Raw genomic sequence first — 20,630 nt, forward strand, 5'->3', positions numbered from 1 at the left:
GGACACAGACGCTGGGTGAGGACAAGTCTCAATAAATATGTCATATAAAATAAAATAGCTGAATATGAAAAAAAAAAGTTCTTTGTATCTGATTATTTAATAACAATGATTTATGATGTTATATATAGACTGGAAAAAACTGGATACCTACGTACATGTAGCATGGAATAGTATTTCACTGTTGCAGCTGTTTATACTGCATAAAATACTTTTTCTGGCATGGACTGCAAAATTCAGTTGTAATATTAACATAAATCATTTAAACTTTATATTATTTATTTATTTATTTGGTATACAAACCAACATTTTCTATAAAAAATATTTTCTATAACAGGTTGGATAACTGATAACTTCCTATAAAATTGCATGATCCGCTAATGGACAACTCGGTGCAATTCATTTGAATAGCGCTATCAAAATGATTCCTCAAGCATTTTTTAAACGGTTGGTGTTGCAGGTAGTTAACATATTGGGCATCAAATATCTACCAGCTTTGATTAAATATCTTGTGAGTTTTTACGATAAATAAGGCAACAATTTCAAATATGTGTTGTCAGTGGCGCTCAATTTCACGAGGAACGGAAACGCTTGGTTAAGCATCTGAGTGAAACTGATGTGAATTACACGGATGTTTACATTTTTTTCCCGCTGTCAAGTAGCTAACATCCTAATGCACATGCCTGTTAGGTAAAAACATTTTTAAGCTCAAAACTGGTAGAAGAATATTTCGTTAAATTACTGACTGATCCGTTATTGGCTATGATCCTCTATTGGCTAACTGTATTATTTTTCTCTCTATATCTGACTGATCAGCAGTTTTCACTTCAAGTTAAACTGGTCAGCAGATTCTACTATAGATCTACGTTTAACTGCTTAGCAGTATCTCACATGATGTACAGTACGTTGAATCTGCTGACTACATAGAATAAGAAGAAAATTACTTCAAAAACACTAAAGCGATTTCTTTTATATTCTTAATAACATAGGAGATGACAAAAGCTCAGTAAAGGCCCATTTACTAGAACAGTTAGGAAATCATAATTAAATTCACTAGTATGACTAGATATTGATCTTCATTTTTATTGTTTTCCTTTTAGCAAAGTTAAAGGAAATAATAAAGGTTAATATTTTATTTATATGACATCTTCCAGTTTCCAAAGTTTTGTTTTTTCAAGTTTTTTGTTTTTATATTGTATATTCTAGTAAGTATATATCCAAGGACCCCATTGGAAATAAGCCTTCGGGCTTTCATGGGCAATCCGAGGTTATTGCACACTACTCTATACATGCTTCCACTTACGTCGTCACATTATATTTAACTGGTAAATTGATATCTAGTCATAGGAAAGAAAGATTCTACTATACAGCAGATTCTACTATACATTTATCTCAGGGGCGGCTACAGAAGATGGTTTCCTTCTGACATATGGGTGGAAGATTTTGATAAAAATAACAAAACAGGCAAAAATTGTGCATGTTTGAAGATTAGGCCAGCATCTTGTTCATGTGACAAAATTTGTAATTGATGAGTTTTATAGCTCATCTTATAAGTAGCTCAGTAGTTATTAATGTACTTTGCTTATATGTGTGTACACTATAATTTTGTTGAAAATATTTAGACGATATGGAATAAAGAAAAATATATGTAATTGGGGTGGGTCTCGGAGGGGTGTCCCCTCCCATAGACTGAGAAAATTTTGAAATATGAGGTTGAAAATGGTGTTATTTCCTTTATAGTGCTGTTTATGGTACCTTTTGAATGGTTTTACACCACACTGTATTTTGTAGAGGTTAGTGTTTGCAAGGTCTTTCAAATAGAATGCCCCTGGTGTTTAGTAGTAAGCATTTACAAAATAACAGCACACTTACCAATGTATGCCCGACCGTTATAAAAAATAATTACAAACACTTGATCAATTTACTCATCTGAATAATAGAAGATTTTCCGAAGTATCAAGATACTGCCTTTCTATTGTACAAAAACATAATTTCAAACATAATTAATATTCAAAAAGATTTTTTTTCCATCAATGAATCCAGAGGTCAGTACAATTTAAATTTTATTTAAAAAATATAACTGTCATAAAAGTTATTAAAAGCAAATGATCAATCATTTTATCTTGATAAAAGTCTTAGTAAAAATAAAACTCTTAGTAAAAATAGTTATTTTTAACGCGATTCCTTCAATATTATCTTCATAAAACTCGGTACTTTTTAATTTACAAATAATAAGTTTCTTAATTATAGGAATTTCACAAAGAAAATGGAAAAACAAAGATAGTAAAATATGGTGTAAAATGTAACACGTCTATTTGCCACTATCTGTGCACAAATGCCTACAAAAAAGAAGGAAAAATGTATCCCTCAAAAGGAAAATATAAACAATAACAAAACTAAAAAGAGAAAAAATGCGCTGGTTTCTCCTGACAATGTGAATGTAAATGCACTACCGGAAAAGCGCCCTGATTCACGTATATCCCATAGTGGCACAATGTCTTCACAACCTCAACCAGGGTATTTTCAACCAATGAACATGGCTTCTATAGGAAACATGAACAATTACCAAACTCAGTCTGGAGCTTTCTATACACCCCAACAGAATACGCCACCCCATACTCAATATATAAACGCGTCTCCACAATTTCAATCAAGTGGCCCCCAGACTAGCAACCAATACAATGAACACTTTCAAAAGTCAGTGCTTGACCAGCTGATGTCTTTGGATAAACGATTAAACAAGTTAGACGCCATTGAAAAACAGTTATCTACCCTTTCTACAAAGTTAAGTAATATCGATACCCGAGTAACTTCCCGTGAAAGTTCCGTCCGAGATGTAGATGCGCGAGTAACTGATGCAGAAATGAGTAGAGCTTTTGATTCTCAAACATGCGAAGAACTAAAATCCAAAAGCTCTGAACTTGATAAAGCTCTTCAAGCAGAACGTGCTAAAGTTGCAAAATTTAAACCCCGCCCCCGGTTTTTGAATCCAAAAAAACCCGGTTTTCCCAGAAGAAAAAAAGATATTTTGCGTTTAAACAATCTATGAGATGTCCCTTTTGTTTTCCAAGGGTTTTTCCCCCGGGAGGAAAATCAAAAAAGCAGCGCCCCAAAAACTAAAAAATTGGGTACCCAAAGCTTGTCCCTTGAATTATGTAAAGTAAAAAGTTTTTGAAATACAAAATGCTCATAAAAAACAAATAAATTTGAAACGAGCGAAACAGGTTTGGAGAAAAAGTAGGGACTATCGAAAAATTTCGAGCCCAATTTGGGCCCTTTAAATGTTAAACCCTACCCCAAAATAAGTTTATTTAGAAAAGGAGAAAGCAAAAGGAAAACATGGAAGAAGTTCCCAAAAATTATAAAAAATTTAAACCCCCCCGGTGAAAATAGCCCGAGGTGTCAGACACCGGTGGATCGGAGACTCCCGACGTTATGGCATCGGAAATCGCGGAACCGACGGATGGAGACAAGCATACAGCACCGGTAAAACCGATGATCAGCGTTAGCGACCAATTTACTAAACTGACTCAGGACCGCAGAAAAATTCTACTTCCGGTTATGATCAATGCCAAGAAAAATGGCAAATCAGCATTCATTTCACATGACAAACTGTATATTGAAAATAAAATGTACACTGTAGAAACGGTTCACAACTCGGTTTATAGCTCTAGCTAGGAACCTGATCAGAGACAGTTATCGTTCCTTTTATGGAATGTACAAGGTTTAGGTACGAAATAACAAGACTCTGACTTTCTTAACTATGTGTGTGATTTTGATGTGTTGCTTTTTAATGAAACTTGGAATGCTTCTCGTAAAAATGTACATATAGACGGTTATGATTGCTTTAATTGTCCCCGTCCGAAATCTAATAGTAAAGCTAAGCGCTATAGCGGAGGGGTTGTCGTATACTACAAAAACTGTTACAAAAACTTTATATATCTTTTAAATATTGATAATAGAGGAATTATCTGGTTTAAAATTGATAAACAGTGTTTACAGTCTAACAAAGATGCTTATTTCTGTGTTTGTTATATACCTCCTGAATATTCGGCGGTTTATAGAAATGTTAATTCTATTTTGTATAATTTTGAATTTTTCGAATGTTTAAACACTGAAATACGTAAATATTATGATACAGGTGATGTATATTTAGTAGGTGACCTAAATAGCCGCACGGGAACTTGCCGGATTATATCATTGACCTAAATCTTGACCGATACGTTGGTTTACCTGAGTCCGCTATGTCTGGGGATGATTTACCTGTGCGTCAAAATCATGACAATGGTTTTAATAATTATGGCTCAAAACTACTAGATCTTTGCAAGGAGAACAATTTGTGTATATTAAATGGTCGTAAAGATGATGGTAAATGCACTTATAATTCAGTATATAGAAATAAACCAGTGTCTAGCCTTGTAGATTATGTAATTTCAAATATAGAATGTTATGATAGTGTATCAAATATGTGTGTTTTAGATATTAATGAATATTCTGATCATTGTCCAGTAACATTTTGTCTTTCTTATATTATATCAGATTTACCAGATGAATACTTAGAATTTGATAAAATTTTATGGAATTCGTCCGAAAATGGGGATTTTTTAAACATATTACAAAGTAAGTGTTCTGTGTTTAATGATATCAACCAGAAATTGTTAAATGGTGTATATGATATCAATCAATGTGTGACATGTTTTTCTGATACAGTTTATGATATTTCATATTCATGTTACGGTAAGACGTATAATAATCGTCCAAAACAAAAGAAGCGGAAATCGCTATGGTTCAATGATGATTGTAGACATGCAAAAAAGTTATTTTGTGATGCGAAGAGACGTTATGCTAGCTTTAAATCCGAAGAAAATAAATTAGTTTTGCTTACTTGTAGGAAAAAATACATTAAAGTTAAAAAGGCGGCTAAAAGCAAGTATTTTCATAGAGAAAAAATAAAAATGTCTGATATTAGTAAAACGTCTCCTCGTAAATTTTGGAAATATATTAAAAAATTTAGAAATACAGGTGGATTTGAATCTAATGCTAGTCTTGAGGAGTTTAAAAATTATTTTAAAAATATGTCTAATGATAGTCAAAGCCAGTCGGAACGTGATGAATTTTCACAAGAGAGTCACGAAACTGTAAATATTGATTTTCTTGATAGAGAAATTTCTGTGGAAGAGGTCCAAAAAACAATATCTTCTTTGAAAAGATACAAAAGTTGTGACTATGACAATAATGTAGCCGATTTTTTTATTGATGCAAACAATGTTATATCTCCCTATTTATGTACATTATTTAACTATATTTATAATAACTGTGTATATCCTGAAGCATGGTCTATGGGAGTTATTGTTCCGATATATAAAAAAGGTGATAAAAATATACCTGCGAATTATAGAGGTATTACATTAATAAATGTTATAGGGAAGATATTTTCTTTGATATTAAGAAATCGTATTAATAGCTGGTGTGAACAAGAACATGTTTTTAATGATTCTCAGTATGGTTTTCGAGAGGGTCGCTCTACAGCAGATGTTATATTCCTACTTCATGCTATTATACAGAAGGTTCTATCAAAAAAATCAAAACTCTGGTGTATTTTTATTGATTACCAAAGAGCATTTGATACTGTTTGTAGAGATAAATTATGGAATAAACTGTTACAATCAGGAATTAGCTGTAAAATGACAAATATGATCAAATGTATTTATTTAAAGGTTCAAGCTTGTGTGAAATTGTCAAATAACATGAATATGTCAGACTTCTTTAATGTAACGATAGGTTTAAAGCAGGGAGAACCTTTGTCTCCTCTACTTTTTCTACTTTTCATCAATGATATTTCTGAAAATTTGGATTTTAATGCTTTGACTGAAAGGGACTCTGAACTTTTGTCTAGGTATATGATTTTATTTGCTGATGATATTGTATTATTTACGACAGATCCAAATAGCCTACAGGCTCAAATTAATGCTGTGCAACATTATTCTAAAAAATGGGGTTTGAAAATAAACATTAGTAAAACAAAAATTTGTGTTTTTGAAAAGAGAAAACAAACTGTATATCCTGACTTCTATATAGATAACGAAAAAATTGAAATTGTTGACAATTTTGTTTATCTTGGAATCAAGTTTACTTACACTGGTACTCTTGTAAATGCTGTAAAAGCACTGCATGAGCAAGCTCTTAGGGCGTATAATAATCTTTTAAACGTTTTTGATAATGTTAGTCTAGATATTCGTACCAAGTTATCTCTTTTTGATACTATGATTGTCCCTATATTAACGTATGGATGTGAAGTTTGGGGTGCTTATAATTATAAAGAGGTAGATAAATTACATATTCGATTTTGTAAATATATATTAGGCGTAAAGAAACAAACTCCTACATATGCGGTATATGGTGAACTCGGCCGAGTGCCTCTGTCAGTTATATGTAAAGAAAGAAGCGTTAAATTTTGGTTGAAAATTATGAAAAGTAATGATTTACCTATTTATCAAATGTTTAATGATTTATGTAATAATGTAAGTACCTCTAGTTGGGCTAGTAGAATGAATTCTATTATAGATCATTTAGGTTTTTCAGATATAAGGTTGACATTTGATCCTAGGGTTAATTATTACCTTTTGATAAAATCTAGAATACGAGATCAATTTATTCAAGAATGGAGTTTAAATATTAATTCTATGTCAAAATTAGATTGTTATTGCAAATATAAAACTGAATTTTGTTTTGAAAAGTACTTGGATGTTATATTGAATGATAAGCTAAGGCAGCATTTGACATGCTTGAGATTGTGCTCACATAGTTTAGATATAGAATTAGGAAGATATAATAATATTGAAAAAAAGTAATAGATTGTGCAAACTATGTAACCAAAATGCAGTAGAGTCAGAATATCATTTTGTTATGTGTTGCTCACGTTACAGTAGTATTAGATCGAAATATTTGGGCCAGTGTTCATGGCCAACTTTACAAAAGTTCAATGCATTGATGTCAAATAAAAGTAAAAAATATATGTTTAATCTAGCAAAGTATATAAAAGAAGCATTGTGTTTACGTCAAAATACCCTTGAAAGTTTACCTGTCTTCTGATCGTATATTGTACTTCATTATTTGTCTATGTTAGTTATGTATATAATAGTCTTTGCCATAAGTTTTTTGTTTGTTTGTAAATGGCCAAAGGCAAATGTATTGCTGATTGCCAATAAATAAATGAAATGAAATGAATTAATTTCATTAGACCTCTGGAAAGTAATAAACCAATCAAACTTTGAAGTCATTCAAGCATGTTGATAGATAACGATCTCTGCCAAGCCCCAGGCAGGAGATTAACAACTGGATGACAGCAATAAATGTTTTGATAAGGGAGTACACTACAGCCAATCAAGTTTGAAACTGACAAAAATATACTCCAGCCCAGCTGATAAACGTATCTTTAGGCCGACCTCCCTGAAGCCCGGGCCTGAATCCAACACTGTATCTGGTCAGCAGTTTAATTCTTGCCTAATGTAAAGTACGTTAAATCTGCTGACCAAATAGAATATGAAGTAAATACGCCAAAACACCTAAGCAATTTTTTATTGTATTTGGTCAGCAGTGATTTTATTGTTTTGCGAGATGTAGAATCTGTTTACTAACATTAATAATAAGAAATTCACGGCAAAATATCATTTTTCTCTACATATCTTAATTAGTAAATTAAAAAATTTTGCTAACTATATAGAATAAGAAGAAAATTACCTCATACATAAGTTACGCAGTCTGTATTATATTTTGGCGAGATGTAAAATATGCTATACTTAATAACATTACAGAGAAAATGAAAAATTCAGCGAAAACATCATTTTGCTGTATATATCTAGTTGGTCAGCAGTTTCCATTATAAGTTTAACTGGTCAGCAGATTATCTCAATCTATAAATTTGCTGTTTAAATCAATGAAAATGAAGATTTTTTTGTCTTTATTTTAACAAATTGTAAATGTTTAAGAAACTTGGTATTGTATAATACAACATAAGGTTGATATATATAGATACTTTTAATTCCTCTAATATTGAAGATAAATTGCAGTTTTGTATAATGTCATTTTTGTATGTTCGCACCTCTAATGTGTAAAATAATGGACATACACAGTAAAAAAAATGTTTCTGATTTTTGAAAGAAAAACATGGCGCCCAATTTAACAACTTTATTTTTCAAACAATTGCAATATTTTTGGTATAAAATTATACCTAAGGTACCTTGAGTGTGTCGGGGGCCGCGTCCTGTGAACGTTGCCTTTGCCTTGTTGATCTTTATTCTTGTTTTTTTTTTCATTGATACCAATAGTTCTAGAATTGGTTAACTTTTAAATAATGAAATACAGTACTATTTTGAATTTGGACATCTAAAGAAATAAAAAAGGAAATTTTCCTGAACATTACGAACTGAAAAGCACGGACCGAACAATAACTTTAAAATATGGATTAAAATCGTACTAAAATGGATTTCTAATAAGGTTAAATAATTTCTTTGAAATGGAAAAGAAGAATAATGATATAAATGTAACATTTAGTTAAAGTTGACACATTCAGAATTTGTTCGTTCATTATGTCTTGTTTTGGAACGTTTTTAGTTTTATTGTCATTTTCCTGGTATGCTCTTATATTACAAAAAATTCTTTTACATGTCTAAATAGTTCATCCGGTGTTGCTTCTAATTGTGACACTCTAATTTCAGTCAGATTCAAAATTGTTCACGAATATTCTACTTTTAAATGTGAAATCACCAAACCTGTTCGTCCGCTCTGCATTTCCAAATATATATATTTTTGAAGTAACAATAAAGTTAAATTAATAAAATCCACTGGTAACTGTTTCCGCTCTTTCTTCCAGTCTTATTTTATAAATTGTTTTATATAGAAGTTTCTGACTTACTTCCCAAATCACAAAGCTATATTATCTGTATTATAAGTGCCTGTAAAAAATCAATTTTTTTCATTTTTACATTTACCCGGAATTTTTCAGACTTTGACACGAATGGCTTCTGATGCATTTTCGGGATATCTTAAAATACACGTTAATCCATTTCCCCTAACAGTTTAAGACATTAATTGGTGTTGAATGCTTATCTTTCTTTGAAACTTTCACTGTATACTACATTATGTATGATATAAGCCTTTATAAACGTATAAATTTTTAATTTTGAAATGCTTTATCAGCAAAAGTTTTCTATAAAAATATGCTTCCGAGTTGTATGTTAATAAAAGAGTACGAATATAAGACACTATAGCTGCAAATACGGGTAGAACATGACCATAACTTTTAAGGATATCTCTAATTAATCGGTAAATCTACTTATTAGGGGCTCTTTTCCTGAACTAATTAGCTCAGTACCACACAGCCGTTTACATCTGCCTTACAGTCCGTCTGGCCAAGGTGTTTATGACATGGAGGTCAACGTAGGAATCCAGGTTCCATTTTTACAAATATTTAGTGACATACATTTGACGTAAGCCAGTTACCATTTTTGTATCTAGAGGCCCCGAGCCTGTAGAAAAGAAAAACTTTTATTTCCAATCAAATGGTCATATCACAAATAAATCAGTTATAATAAGTGAGATTAACAATCAAATAAACATGTTTGAGACAGTAATAACAATACACATAAAACAATTTTGTAAACTAATTTGTGCTAAATAAATCTAAGATTACGTGAAACATTAGGCCCCTATATCAATTCACTTAACCACATTTCTACAATAACATCGTTTCGGTAAGTCTTACGTATAATTTTAATATTATTATTTTCTAACATGTTGTTCCGACTGTATTTCTCTATCATACCAATATATCGAAACCAGTTTTATTATAATCTATGTACAATGCGTGACCAAAGTACAAAAAACAAACTTCACTCACGTGATTGTATCAAACGTGGTAATTAATTTAACAGGTATTTTTAAAATGTTTAGGTAGAAAAAACACTAACTATACAGAGAGTATCAATACAGGACTGTGTTCGAGCAGCTGAATGTAATCACCTATATTAATTACTAAAATTTTGCACATAAATTTATGTCACTAAGAACAGATAACTCAAGATATCTTATTTCATTTCAAATTATTTTTTTCTAATTTGATTTTCAGTATGTTTGCAAAGATAAACAAGTTTATCCCATAAAACTTTTTGCTATGATTTATTAAGAAAGCACACTGCATTTTTCTTCAAAAGGGGCATAACTGGCAGAAATAGTGGCATAACTGGGAGAAATTTTCTTCTATCATTTCACATAAGCAACTATAGAATAAAACCTGTCACATAGAATTTAAACAAAGTTTGGACATGGCAAAAATTAAAATAAACACAGATGAATTTGATATTGAATGAAGTATTGCTTTCCACAGTATGGAGGTGACTGTTCTGGAAAATAACCCATAGTGTATAGACAATGTACATAATAATGAGTAGAAATTACAGAAAGTGCTTTCTTAGCTAAATGGTATGAAAATAGCTTGAAAAATGGACTGTGTAAGTATATGTTGTACTACTTGATTAAAATATATTCGTATTTCGCTTAAATCAAACGCGCCACGTTTAAAAAATGATTTTAGTTTCGTATTCCAACGTGGCATTGCGCATGCGTTAGAAGTTTCCGGTGTTTGACTTCCTGTAAAAATGTCCAACATGTCAATGCAACGTCTACTTCTTGTTTTTATTAGCTTTACAACCGTTTCTGGCCTTTATTTTCACATCGGTGAAACAGAAAAGAAATGCTTTATCGAAGAAATTCCAGATGAAACAATGGTTGTGGGTAAGGTTACCTTGAGAAAGAAATAGATTAAAAATATGTGCAACAGTTTCTGAAACATCAACATGTCAAATTAAAAATAAACTTGACAGGTTTAAGCTGTTTTTCCTTTTTCTTGAGACGAGCTATACTATCCTTATTTTCTTTAAAAAGATGGTTGCAAGAAATTTCTTTGTTTACATGGATTGATTTGAAAATTAATTTCAGAGCCAGAAAGACTTGCAACAAAATTCTATTTCTAATTTCTATCATCATGATCATCAGGGCATCTTTCGTCAAAATTGTAAAGGGGCCTGGGCCTGTTCATGTTGCGAGAAAAACATGATATGTCGTAAAGTTGTTAAAAAATAATTTGACATTTTGAAACCGGAAACAGTTTGCGATGAATGTTAAATTATAATTTCAGACCTGTGTAAAATCTGCTTCGAGTCTGTACTTTAACCCAGTAAACATGCGCAAATACCATTAAACTCTATTAAAATTAAACTATATGCGTGTTTTCAATTGGCGAAAATCAAGTTTTACCAGAAGGTAAACAATGAATTTTGAAGACAAAAGTTCAGAAATTTTGTAAAATCTCTTGAAATTGTGATTTTTTTTCAGCCGCTTTGTGAAAAAAGTGCAATTTTTTAATTGTTAAGGGGTCGATGTTTGGCCCTGTAACAGAAGGAAAATTTAATGCTCTGAATGCCTGATCATTGCTGAAACAAGCGGGCAAATGGAATTTGGATGTTTGATTTAACTGTTTATTTTGTATGAAAGAGAATATATATGAATTGTCTTAATTTGTTCTCCAAATTTCAAAGGAAGTGGCTGTGGTGTACTGACCCATATTTCTAGCAAAGAGTCTTACGGCACTTAAAAAGTAAATAGCATGAATAAGTATGCAAATAACTTAAGTGTTTCTGAGAAGAAGACCTTTAAACCAAATATAATGAAAATTGATTTTTTTATCAGTTACTGATTCTGTAATCAAAACCATGATGATTGTTAGGTTTGGGTGACTGTAGTGTGGCTAGAACTTTCGGCTGGCACTGCAGTGATTTTTCTCACTTAATTGGGAAAAGGCCTTAGCCACTTGATTTTGGGGAAAAAATTATCGCTAAAATTGCTAATTTGGGAAGTAAAAAAGCAGGTTTAAGTTCAGATTTTTGTGAAAACTGCATGATTTTAAAGAAAATTTCAATTGGGAAGAGGCCTTTTATCGGAGTCTGTTATATAAGCAGGAAAATCACTGGGCACAGGCAGTACAGGCATCGAAAAATATTTTCAGAGTCACTTGTCCTGCAGGACAAGTAGCTTCTAAATCCAATGTGCAAGCAACAGTTTTCTACAAGTCTTGCATCAAATTCTTTTAAAATCTACTTGTAATTACAAGTGGAATTTTCAATCTCTGCAGTGAGATTCAAATCATACCGCGATATACCTTGCGCAAAACCAACCCTGGATTTCATGATATTTACAGACAGTTCTAATAAATTTAAACTGTTCATAGCTCAGTAGATAGAGCCTCAATACAAAAACAGTTTGCATTTAACTTCAATAAAGCAACACCTTTCAACACCAATCAAAATATTTGCCTCCCACATTGCTCTACAGAGGCTGTATATGTAATGATATATATGTGGTATTATATGATTTTTAATTATTTCTGTCTTTCAGGAAAATATAAGGTTGAGATATTTGACAAAAATGTCAATGATTATGTACCAACAGTTCAAGGTCTTGGAATGCATGTGGAAATTAAAGATACTGATTCAAAAGTTATTCTATCACGGGTAAGCTAGTGCTGAAAGACATGGGAGTGCTGTGGACACATCATGTAGTCTTTACCACACTAATATCTTAGTCCCTATCACTAGCACTTTTTTGAAAGAAATAACATTAGTGAGCTCAGTTTTCTTTTTTTCTTTAAGAGGGTTGTTAGCCTGAACAAGAACAAACAAACCTGTAAAAAATTATTTTTTAGAAAAGGTTACAATGTTATTTCTTTCAAAATAGCGGTCAAACATTGCTTTGTTATATAAAAGTTTTATATTGTATTATTGTATCACAAATTTTCAGGCAACTACAAGGTGCAACTTTATGATTACACTGTAAAGGATTACCTCCCTTCTGCCCCGGGAATTGGCATGCTCGTTGAAATTAAAGACCCGGACGAGCAAGTTATACTGTCTAGAGTGAGTCTTGTTCATTTCCACAGAAATTAAACTTTGAGTTTCTAATGGTGTAGGTGGTCCGTAAAGTTCAATGTTTCTTCCAGAAATGGTGAGAGGTGGCCTATAAATAATTCAATGATAAATTTAAAATTAAATTTATGTTTTTCTTTTAATATTGCCAGTTTTCATTCAACAGCTCTTTGTCTGTCATGACTTTGTAAAATAAATACCCACAGTCTGGTGACAGTTTTCAATTTGTCTATTTATATTCACCATTACCTATTTACCTTTACTGTGCTCAGTATTGTTAGTGTGTTGTCATTTTATTTTGAATTGTTTATTCATTATTTTTAGACAAGAATTCAAGGAATTTCAGTATTGAACCATCATGCAATACTACAATGTTATGAATGTAGACCAACCTAGATCTATTCTAGTGACTAAAACCTGAATTATAGCTAGCAAATTTAATTCCATGAATTAGGAAAGTTTCTATTATATTCCCTGAATGCTGACTGTAATTTACATCCTTAATTAGTAAAAAAAACCACAAATGTCAACTACAGGTATCAAACTTAATTGCAAATGTTTGGTGTAAAATAAGAGGCATAACACCAATAATTTGATATATTATTCTATAAACCATGGTTATGATTGTAATGTTATGTTATTGACTCGAATTTAGTAGAAGAATTCTTCAGATAACCACTGTCTTAGACTCTTAGTTGATGACACATGTCAACTTGCACTATTGCTTTCTCTTTTTGTTTTGAGCATGAAAGTTGATACACACCACTGATGAAGATTTATTTTGAGACAAATACAACATCTGTGTTTTACAACTTAGTACCCAAGTTCACAACTATTTCTATGTATCAGCATCTGGTCTTGTTATTCTTATTGTAGAAGTATTTTGACATTATATTTTAATTTCATTAACCTAAACAATATATTTTTATATGTATAAGTCACGGGGATTATGAGTTATAAAGGCAAAAATTTAAATTATCTAATCATGTATTTACTATTATTTTGGGAATATTTTTTTGCAATTTAAAGATTTTTTCACATTTATGCTATTAGGGTGATGCTGTTACATATAGATATATTGTGAAACTAGAGTTATATGTTTGGTATTGGGTTTGTTTGGTGCATGGGAACGTTTGTATACAATCTCCTCATATCCTACCATCCTCCATATATATACCACATTGTGCTTTACTTCCACTGGTTGACAGTTTTACTGTGTTCAAGAAGTGTAATGCATACAAAAAAAAAATCATTTTTGCAATACTGAAATAAATTTGATACTGAGGGTCAATGCCAAAGATATGTTTAACTGAAAGTACTTAGACAGTATTAGATTTAATTGCAAGCATGCTTAATACACATTTAACTAAAGAGAATTAAGGTTTTAATTAGTGTGATACAATGTACATAATACAAGGCTGAACATGAGGTTTGTTTGTTTGACACATAATTCCCAAAAAGCCTTCTTTTTATCCATTATTGTCATTATATAGTAAATTAGTTTTTATATTTTTAGTTTATCTGCTTCTAATGTTGATATTAGTATAGTAATTAACTAATTTGTAATCATCATATTCTAGTAATTATGTAATAATTTTTCTCACTGCTAATACAGAAATAATGTTTTGATAAATAGTCAGTCAATTGTGGCGAAATCGGTAATTACTGGTTAGTTATCCAGGAAAGTCTGTTAGGCAGATTAGCTGGCGAGAGTTGACCTCAAAGTATTAGTCAGTGATCTCATCAAGGTAACATCACTAATTTGTGTCCACAAGGGAGATAATCACTGAATGATCTAGCTGATAGAAAAAAGGGCAGTTATTAAACTTATTTGCCCTTACATGATATTTAAATACCAGTGAAGTCTTCATTTTCAATTGCTCACATGTCTTAAAAAGTTGAAAATGTTAATATAGTCATAACATCTGTTTTATATCCGGTATTTTACTATTTTACCATTGTAGACATGTATATAGAGGTATAATAAAGTCTATTATTTTATATGATATTTCAGACATATGCCTCAGAAGGAAGATTTACATTTACCTCACACTCTGCAGGTGAACATGTCATTTGTCTACATTCTAACTCCAGTGCCTGGTTCTCTAGTGGACAGTTGGTATGTTTATTCTTATAGTGTTCTCCTTTACTGAAGTTCATTTTACAGCAGAAAGTATTGAATTCCTTAAATGTTGATTTAATACATAACTTTAAGATTATAAATGAGATAGTGCTCCATATCAGACCTGAAGGCACATGGAAAAGAATTCTGACGGAAGCACTAACATACCAAAATCAGTACCACTGGACACTGGTACTGTCCAGAAAGTCATTCAACAAGGAATCTTTCAAATAAACAAGCCTCTTGTATTAATAGATAGATTTACAGATAGAGTGATTGTCATTTCCAATGTTGGCAAATATGAAGTTAAATTTGAATAGATATAGAAGATATCTATACGTGTGCTTAAAATAAGTGATTATTATGCATGTACATGTATTAACACAAATTAGCCATGTTAAACAACATATCAAAGATTACGCTGATTTCTATTTCTTAAAATTTCTAAAAAAAAATAAAAAAATTTAATAATATAAACAATGTATATGTATAGTGTATAAGTACAATATATAGATGTTGTTTTATGATGTTTCAGAGAGTACATTTAGATATCCAGGTCGGTGAACACGCTGTAGATTATCAACAGATTCAAGCGAAGGATAAACTGTCGGAGCTACAGCTTCGCATCAGACAACTGCTAGATCAGGTTGAACAAATAACAAAAGAACAAAATTATCAGAGAGTAAGTTATCATTCCCATTAACACAGATATATCAATAAATAAACAGGAAATACCATTACACCTTTACTTGTACTATCCATGACAGTGTTTAATGTTTGTTTTTTCCGTTATCGGGATTTTGTCCTTGTACTACTCTGTGTCATACTCTAGCTATTATCGAGTATTTATCACATGCCCTAGCCTCTTTGTGACAGAGTAAAAATGGTATTGCATGGCCGTGCATATATTTTGACATGACATCATGAATTTTGTGTTACACAAACATAGCTTAAAAGATATGCTTAGGTGTCAAAGAAAAATTATTCTTTTTCAATTTATTTTGGATATGTAATAAATAGAATATTTTATTTATAAGTGTAGATCAGTTACTGAATTTTCAAAACTATTCAACTCATTCAGTAACCTACACTCATTCAATATTGTCTGTATCTCTTTCAATAAACCAAGTAGTTATTTTGAAGGAATCTGGATATTCTGGTGCCATCTACATCATTCTGTATATCCTGACAGTCAACTAATACTTCATCAAATAATTACTTTAGTTGACTTAATAGGTATTATGAATGACACCTGTTAATAAATCATGTTCTACAACTTTATACTAATGAACATTGCCAGTTTTGTCCACCCTATCAAATATTCCAAGTGTAAATCCACAACTTCCAACCTTTGTTCTCTCTCTATACTTATATATATTGTGCACATGTTGTTTACCCATGCATTGCACATGTTGTGTATTTTCAGTATCGTGAGGAACGTTTCCGACAGACAAGTGAGAGCACTAACCAGCGTGTATTATGGTGGTCAATTGCTCAGACCATCATTCTACTTATCACAGGATTCTGGCAGATGAGACATCTAAAAAGTTTCTTTGAAGCAAAGAAATTAGTATAGGTCTTAGATAGTATAGGATTTAATAATTAATTCATACTGTAATGTCATTGTTTAATTGAGAAATAAGACATGATAGGAGTTGTTAAATCTTCCAGTAAATTAATAAATCAACTTTTGTTCCATGCTTGTTAACTATAAGTTTAAACGATAGGTTAAGTTAAAAAAATTAAATTATGTTATGGTTTTTATGTACAGTGATTGATCAATTGAACAAATTAACAAGAAACCTCCGGGGAATTTTTTAAGCAGATTTTTTTAAAGATGATGAAGAAAGATTTTCATTATATTTAGAAGAAATAAGTTGTAAAAATCAAACCTCGATGTCTGATTGGATGCATGAAATGATTTTACAGTATTTGATATTAGCTAATTTAGTCATAAGGAAATGAATGTGTGAGAAATTCAGGGGAGATAATTGTAAACATATGTACATATAATCATGGTATAACCTGTCAAGATAAAACTTGTTCATGAATTTCTTGAGTGACCTCCCTTTCTTTATACAAATAAAAGTAAAATGTTTGCAATAATGGGGAATTTTGGCCCAAACTTTAAAGAGAAGCAGGGTTCTAGTGGAGAATTCAGTTAGTGCCCCTTGTTAGAATTTTCTTCATCATGTATGTACAGACATATATTTTATTGATACTGTGTGGAGCAGAAATACCAGAAATTATTTGAGTGGTGGTAAGGATTTTAATGGTTAACCTTTTAATAAGTTACAGAACTTAACCTTTAACCTTGTCACTGCTGAATGTGTGTTACAAAGTGGCCCTGTTTCAAATCAGTGGTATTGTATATTTCTTGTTTTAAAAGGACTAAAGTATTAAAATACTGGAATGGCTATATCTCCAAGGTCTTCGTTAATATAGATAGATTTTCATTTATTTATACTGCCAATGCCTGTATATAAATACTGACATTTTGATTATATTGTTCATGTGTAAAAGTATCTAGTAATGAGGAGCTTTTTTGTATAAATCTGATAGGTATATGAGTTTTCATCATTTATAAAAAGTTCATGTTAAATGTATTCACTTATCATCAAAGAAAATAGGATTTTAAATTTCATAATTGGTATGTTAGTATCATATTGTACGTAGACGTGTGGTTTTAAGTTGTCTCCCTTACACTGTTCCCACTTACAATATACTCTTGCATAATTGTTAGATAGAAGATCTAAGCTTTTACCTCTCATCTTTTGTACATTACTACAAAAATATATTCCTAGAATATTTATTAATCCTACCATCAACCAATACTTCACTGATTCATAAAAGCTTTAACTTTATATTACTATGTGAACAGCAGCTGTATTTTTATATTTGTGGATAACTTTTATCATAATCTCAAATGAATGATGTTGAATGTTTTATGATTTAAAGATCTGTTTTATTGTTATATATTAGATCTGTACATGTGACTGTATATTGACATGATTGAGTCGCAGAGCATTATCATATCACTAGAATATAGTTTGTGTAAGATTAAAATCAGTATATCATTCCGTGCATATTTACACAAGCTTTTTGTAGTGCCTTGATGTCTCTAATTAAACGATTGTTGAAAAATAAACTATCATTGCTAGATTTATTTACATATATATATAGATGTGTGCACACAATGTTAGTCCACTACAAGTGTTATAACTGAGGTATATGTAGGTTTGACAGGGTTAAATGTTTATATAAAGTGCATGGTATTAAAGTGCTTATACATCTTGATCATGATAATAATTTTGGTTGCTTGATTTAACATGATTGAATATTACAGACACGGGAGGAAAGGTTCCGCCATACAAGTATCAGCACCAATCAGAGAGTTTTCTGGTGGTCAGTGGGTCAAACTGGAGCACTAATAGTCATTGGTTTGTTGCAAGTTCGACATCTGAAGAAATTTTTTATCTCTAAGAAACTTGTGTGATGCTCATACATAGTTTGTCATTAATTTATGTTTCTAAGTCATTAATTTATAAATCTAAAGTTAATAATATAAGAAATATTTCAGTTAATGTTATAATCTTTGAAAAAGGTTTTCTAAATAAATTGGTGTTTCTTGTTGTAATTAACACATTTTTCCATTAAAAGTGACAGGTTTTTCAAACCATGATTTATATTTTGGCATCTGTTTCCCTTATTTTACTTACTTCTAAAAACTGTTTTTATAACGTGAACAAATGAATAGAAATTTTTATTTAGAATGAACTGGGATTTTGCCATATTTGTACAGGACATGTGTATTTAATAAAAGAAACATGTTGTAACTGTTAAAAGTAAAGTTTGGAAATGGAGTGTATGACAAGTATAAATGTAGGTAGTTGAACTGAGGAGAAGTGAATGTGTTCTAGTGATTTATGAACGTTATTGTACATTGATGTATTTTTTGATGTCACACTATTTTAATTATTGAACACCGCTCAACTATATCAACCTGTATGCAGCTTGTTTGTACAAAATTGACAGTTACCATGGTAACAAATTGTAAATTATTTGGATTTTTTCAGAAGTTCTTTATTCGAACAAAAGGCTAAAGTTTGGTAAATTTATTGAATTAAGAATAAAAATATTTTTGTGACTTATCCATTGTATTATATTGGATTTAAAATATTGGAATTTTATTTTTTTGGTATCTTTAAAATTCTATGAAGATAATTGTATGCATTTATTTTGAAATGCCACTGTCAAGTATAGGGTTGAATTCTGGCTGTTTTTACATTATGTATGGTGGTATGTGAATAAATTTGTACATAGTAACATGTATATTGTTGTTACCGTAGATTTATTTATGGTTAGAGGTGTAATTTTGTGTGTAGTTTTTTTTTGTATATAGATTTAAAACATAATGTTTTTGTGACAGTGACTTGGTTTAACAGATTCAGTTTTGGAAAAGTAAAATAATATTATCTGGTATAAATTAAATAATATCCACTCTGGTAAATACATGTAATTGGCTTAAGTGATGGTAAATATATTAAAATGTAAACATTCATTTATTAACAGTATAGATTCTGGTCAGACTATGTTGAACATAGTATTGTACTTATTACAAATGAAAGTCATTCAATCAATAAAATCCAGAGTGTTAACAAACTTGCTTTTATTTTACTTTTTTTAAAGAATTGTTTCTCTCTTTTTTCTGCATAATGAAAGATTTACCCAGTTTTGACCTTACACAATTCATTTGTAATTTGTTTTTTGAACCACAATTACAACAAAAAATGATTTTACTTTATTTTCTTTTTGTTTTGGAAAATTCTAAGAACTCGATAAAGCGTGAAATACATGTAGATATTACATTAATATAACTTTGAAGTAGATTCTAGTAAACTATTTACATTTTTTTTTTATTAAATATTCTTTTCTATTTCATTCATGATTTTAATGTGTACAAGACAAATGAAATAAAATGGAAAACAATTAAAAATTTATTTGTTCTTATTCTTTATGGTAATGCATTTCCCATTTATTAAAGGTTTATGTATCTAAATGACTGATCACAGTTTTACTGTTAATTTCCTGTAATAGATGTTATCCCGAACTCAGCAAATGTGGGTTTCCCTGCTAATCCATAAGTACAAACAAAGTTACTGTTATAGCTTCACGGTGCACAACCTGTCACAATAATTTAGTTATCCTGTAGAGCATATTTTCGAAACTGTAAATGTTTGTACCAATAGATTAGCTGGAAGTAACCCAAATATTCTTAATTCTGGAGTTAGTCTATTGATAGATCCCTTGTCTGACTTTTATTTGAATAACAATATATTCAGCCACAAACATTAACATGTGCTCTTTTTTGTTAAAAACCTGTTGTGATGAAATTCTTTTTGTATCTACTAAACTGATAATTGGAATTAAACAGGTCAAGGATCTATGCATTGTCATCTTTTCATAGAAATGATTCCTCAATGTCCAATCAGCAACCATGATAATAGACGTTATCCGGGAACTCAACAAATGTG

At 30.8% G+C, this 20,630-nt stretch overlaps 1 protein-coding gene across 4 annotated transcripts; it reads left to right on the forward strand.

Moving 5' to 3' along the window:
• The first annotated feature begins 10,597 nt into the window (after positions 1-10,597).
• LOC132718972 (transmembrane emp24 domain-containing protein 4-like) lies at positions 10,598-20,092 on the forward strand. 4 transcript variants are annotated; one of them, XM_060702688.1, is made up of 6 exons: positions 10,601-10,788; positions 12,448-12,563; positions 14,989-15,093; positions 15,632-15,778; positions 16,523-16,672; positions 18,443-18,575. In XM_060702688.1, exons 1-5 carry the CDS (start codon positions 10,653-10,655, stop codon positions 16,670-16,672), a joined length of 654 nt encoding a protein of 217 aa, XP_060558671.1. In that variant the 5' UTR covers positions 10,601-10,652; the 3' UTR covers positions 18,443-18,575. The 4 variants fall into 4 exon arrangements, with proteins under 4 accessions (XP_060558672.1, XP_060558671.1, XP_060558669.1 ...); XM_060702689.1 differs by lacking the exon at positions 16,523-16,672 and having other exon boundaries at positions 10,598-10,788; positions 18,443-20,092; XM_060702686.1 differs by lacking the exon at positions 18,443-18,575 and having other exon boundaries at positions 16,523-16,937.
• Positions 20,093-20,630: the final 538 nt, after the last annotated feature.

The sequence above is a fragment of the Ruditapes philippinarum genome, unplaced genomic scaffold (assembly GCF_026571515.1).
Source record: "Ruditapes philippinarum isolate M1 unplaced genomic scaffold, ASM2657151v2 ctg506_1_1_1_1, whole genome shotgun sequence".
Lineage (NCBI taxonomy): Eukaryota > Metazoa > Mollusca > Bivalvia > Venerida > Veneridae > Ruditapes > Ruditapes philippinarum.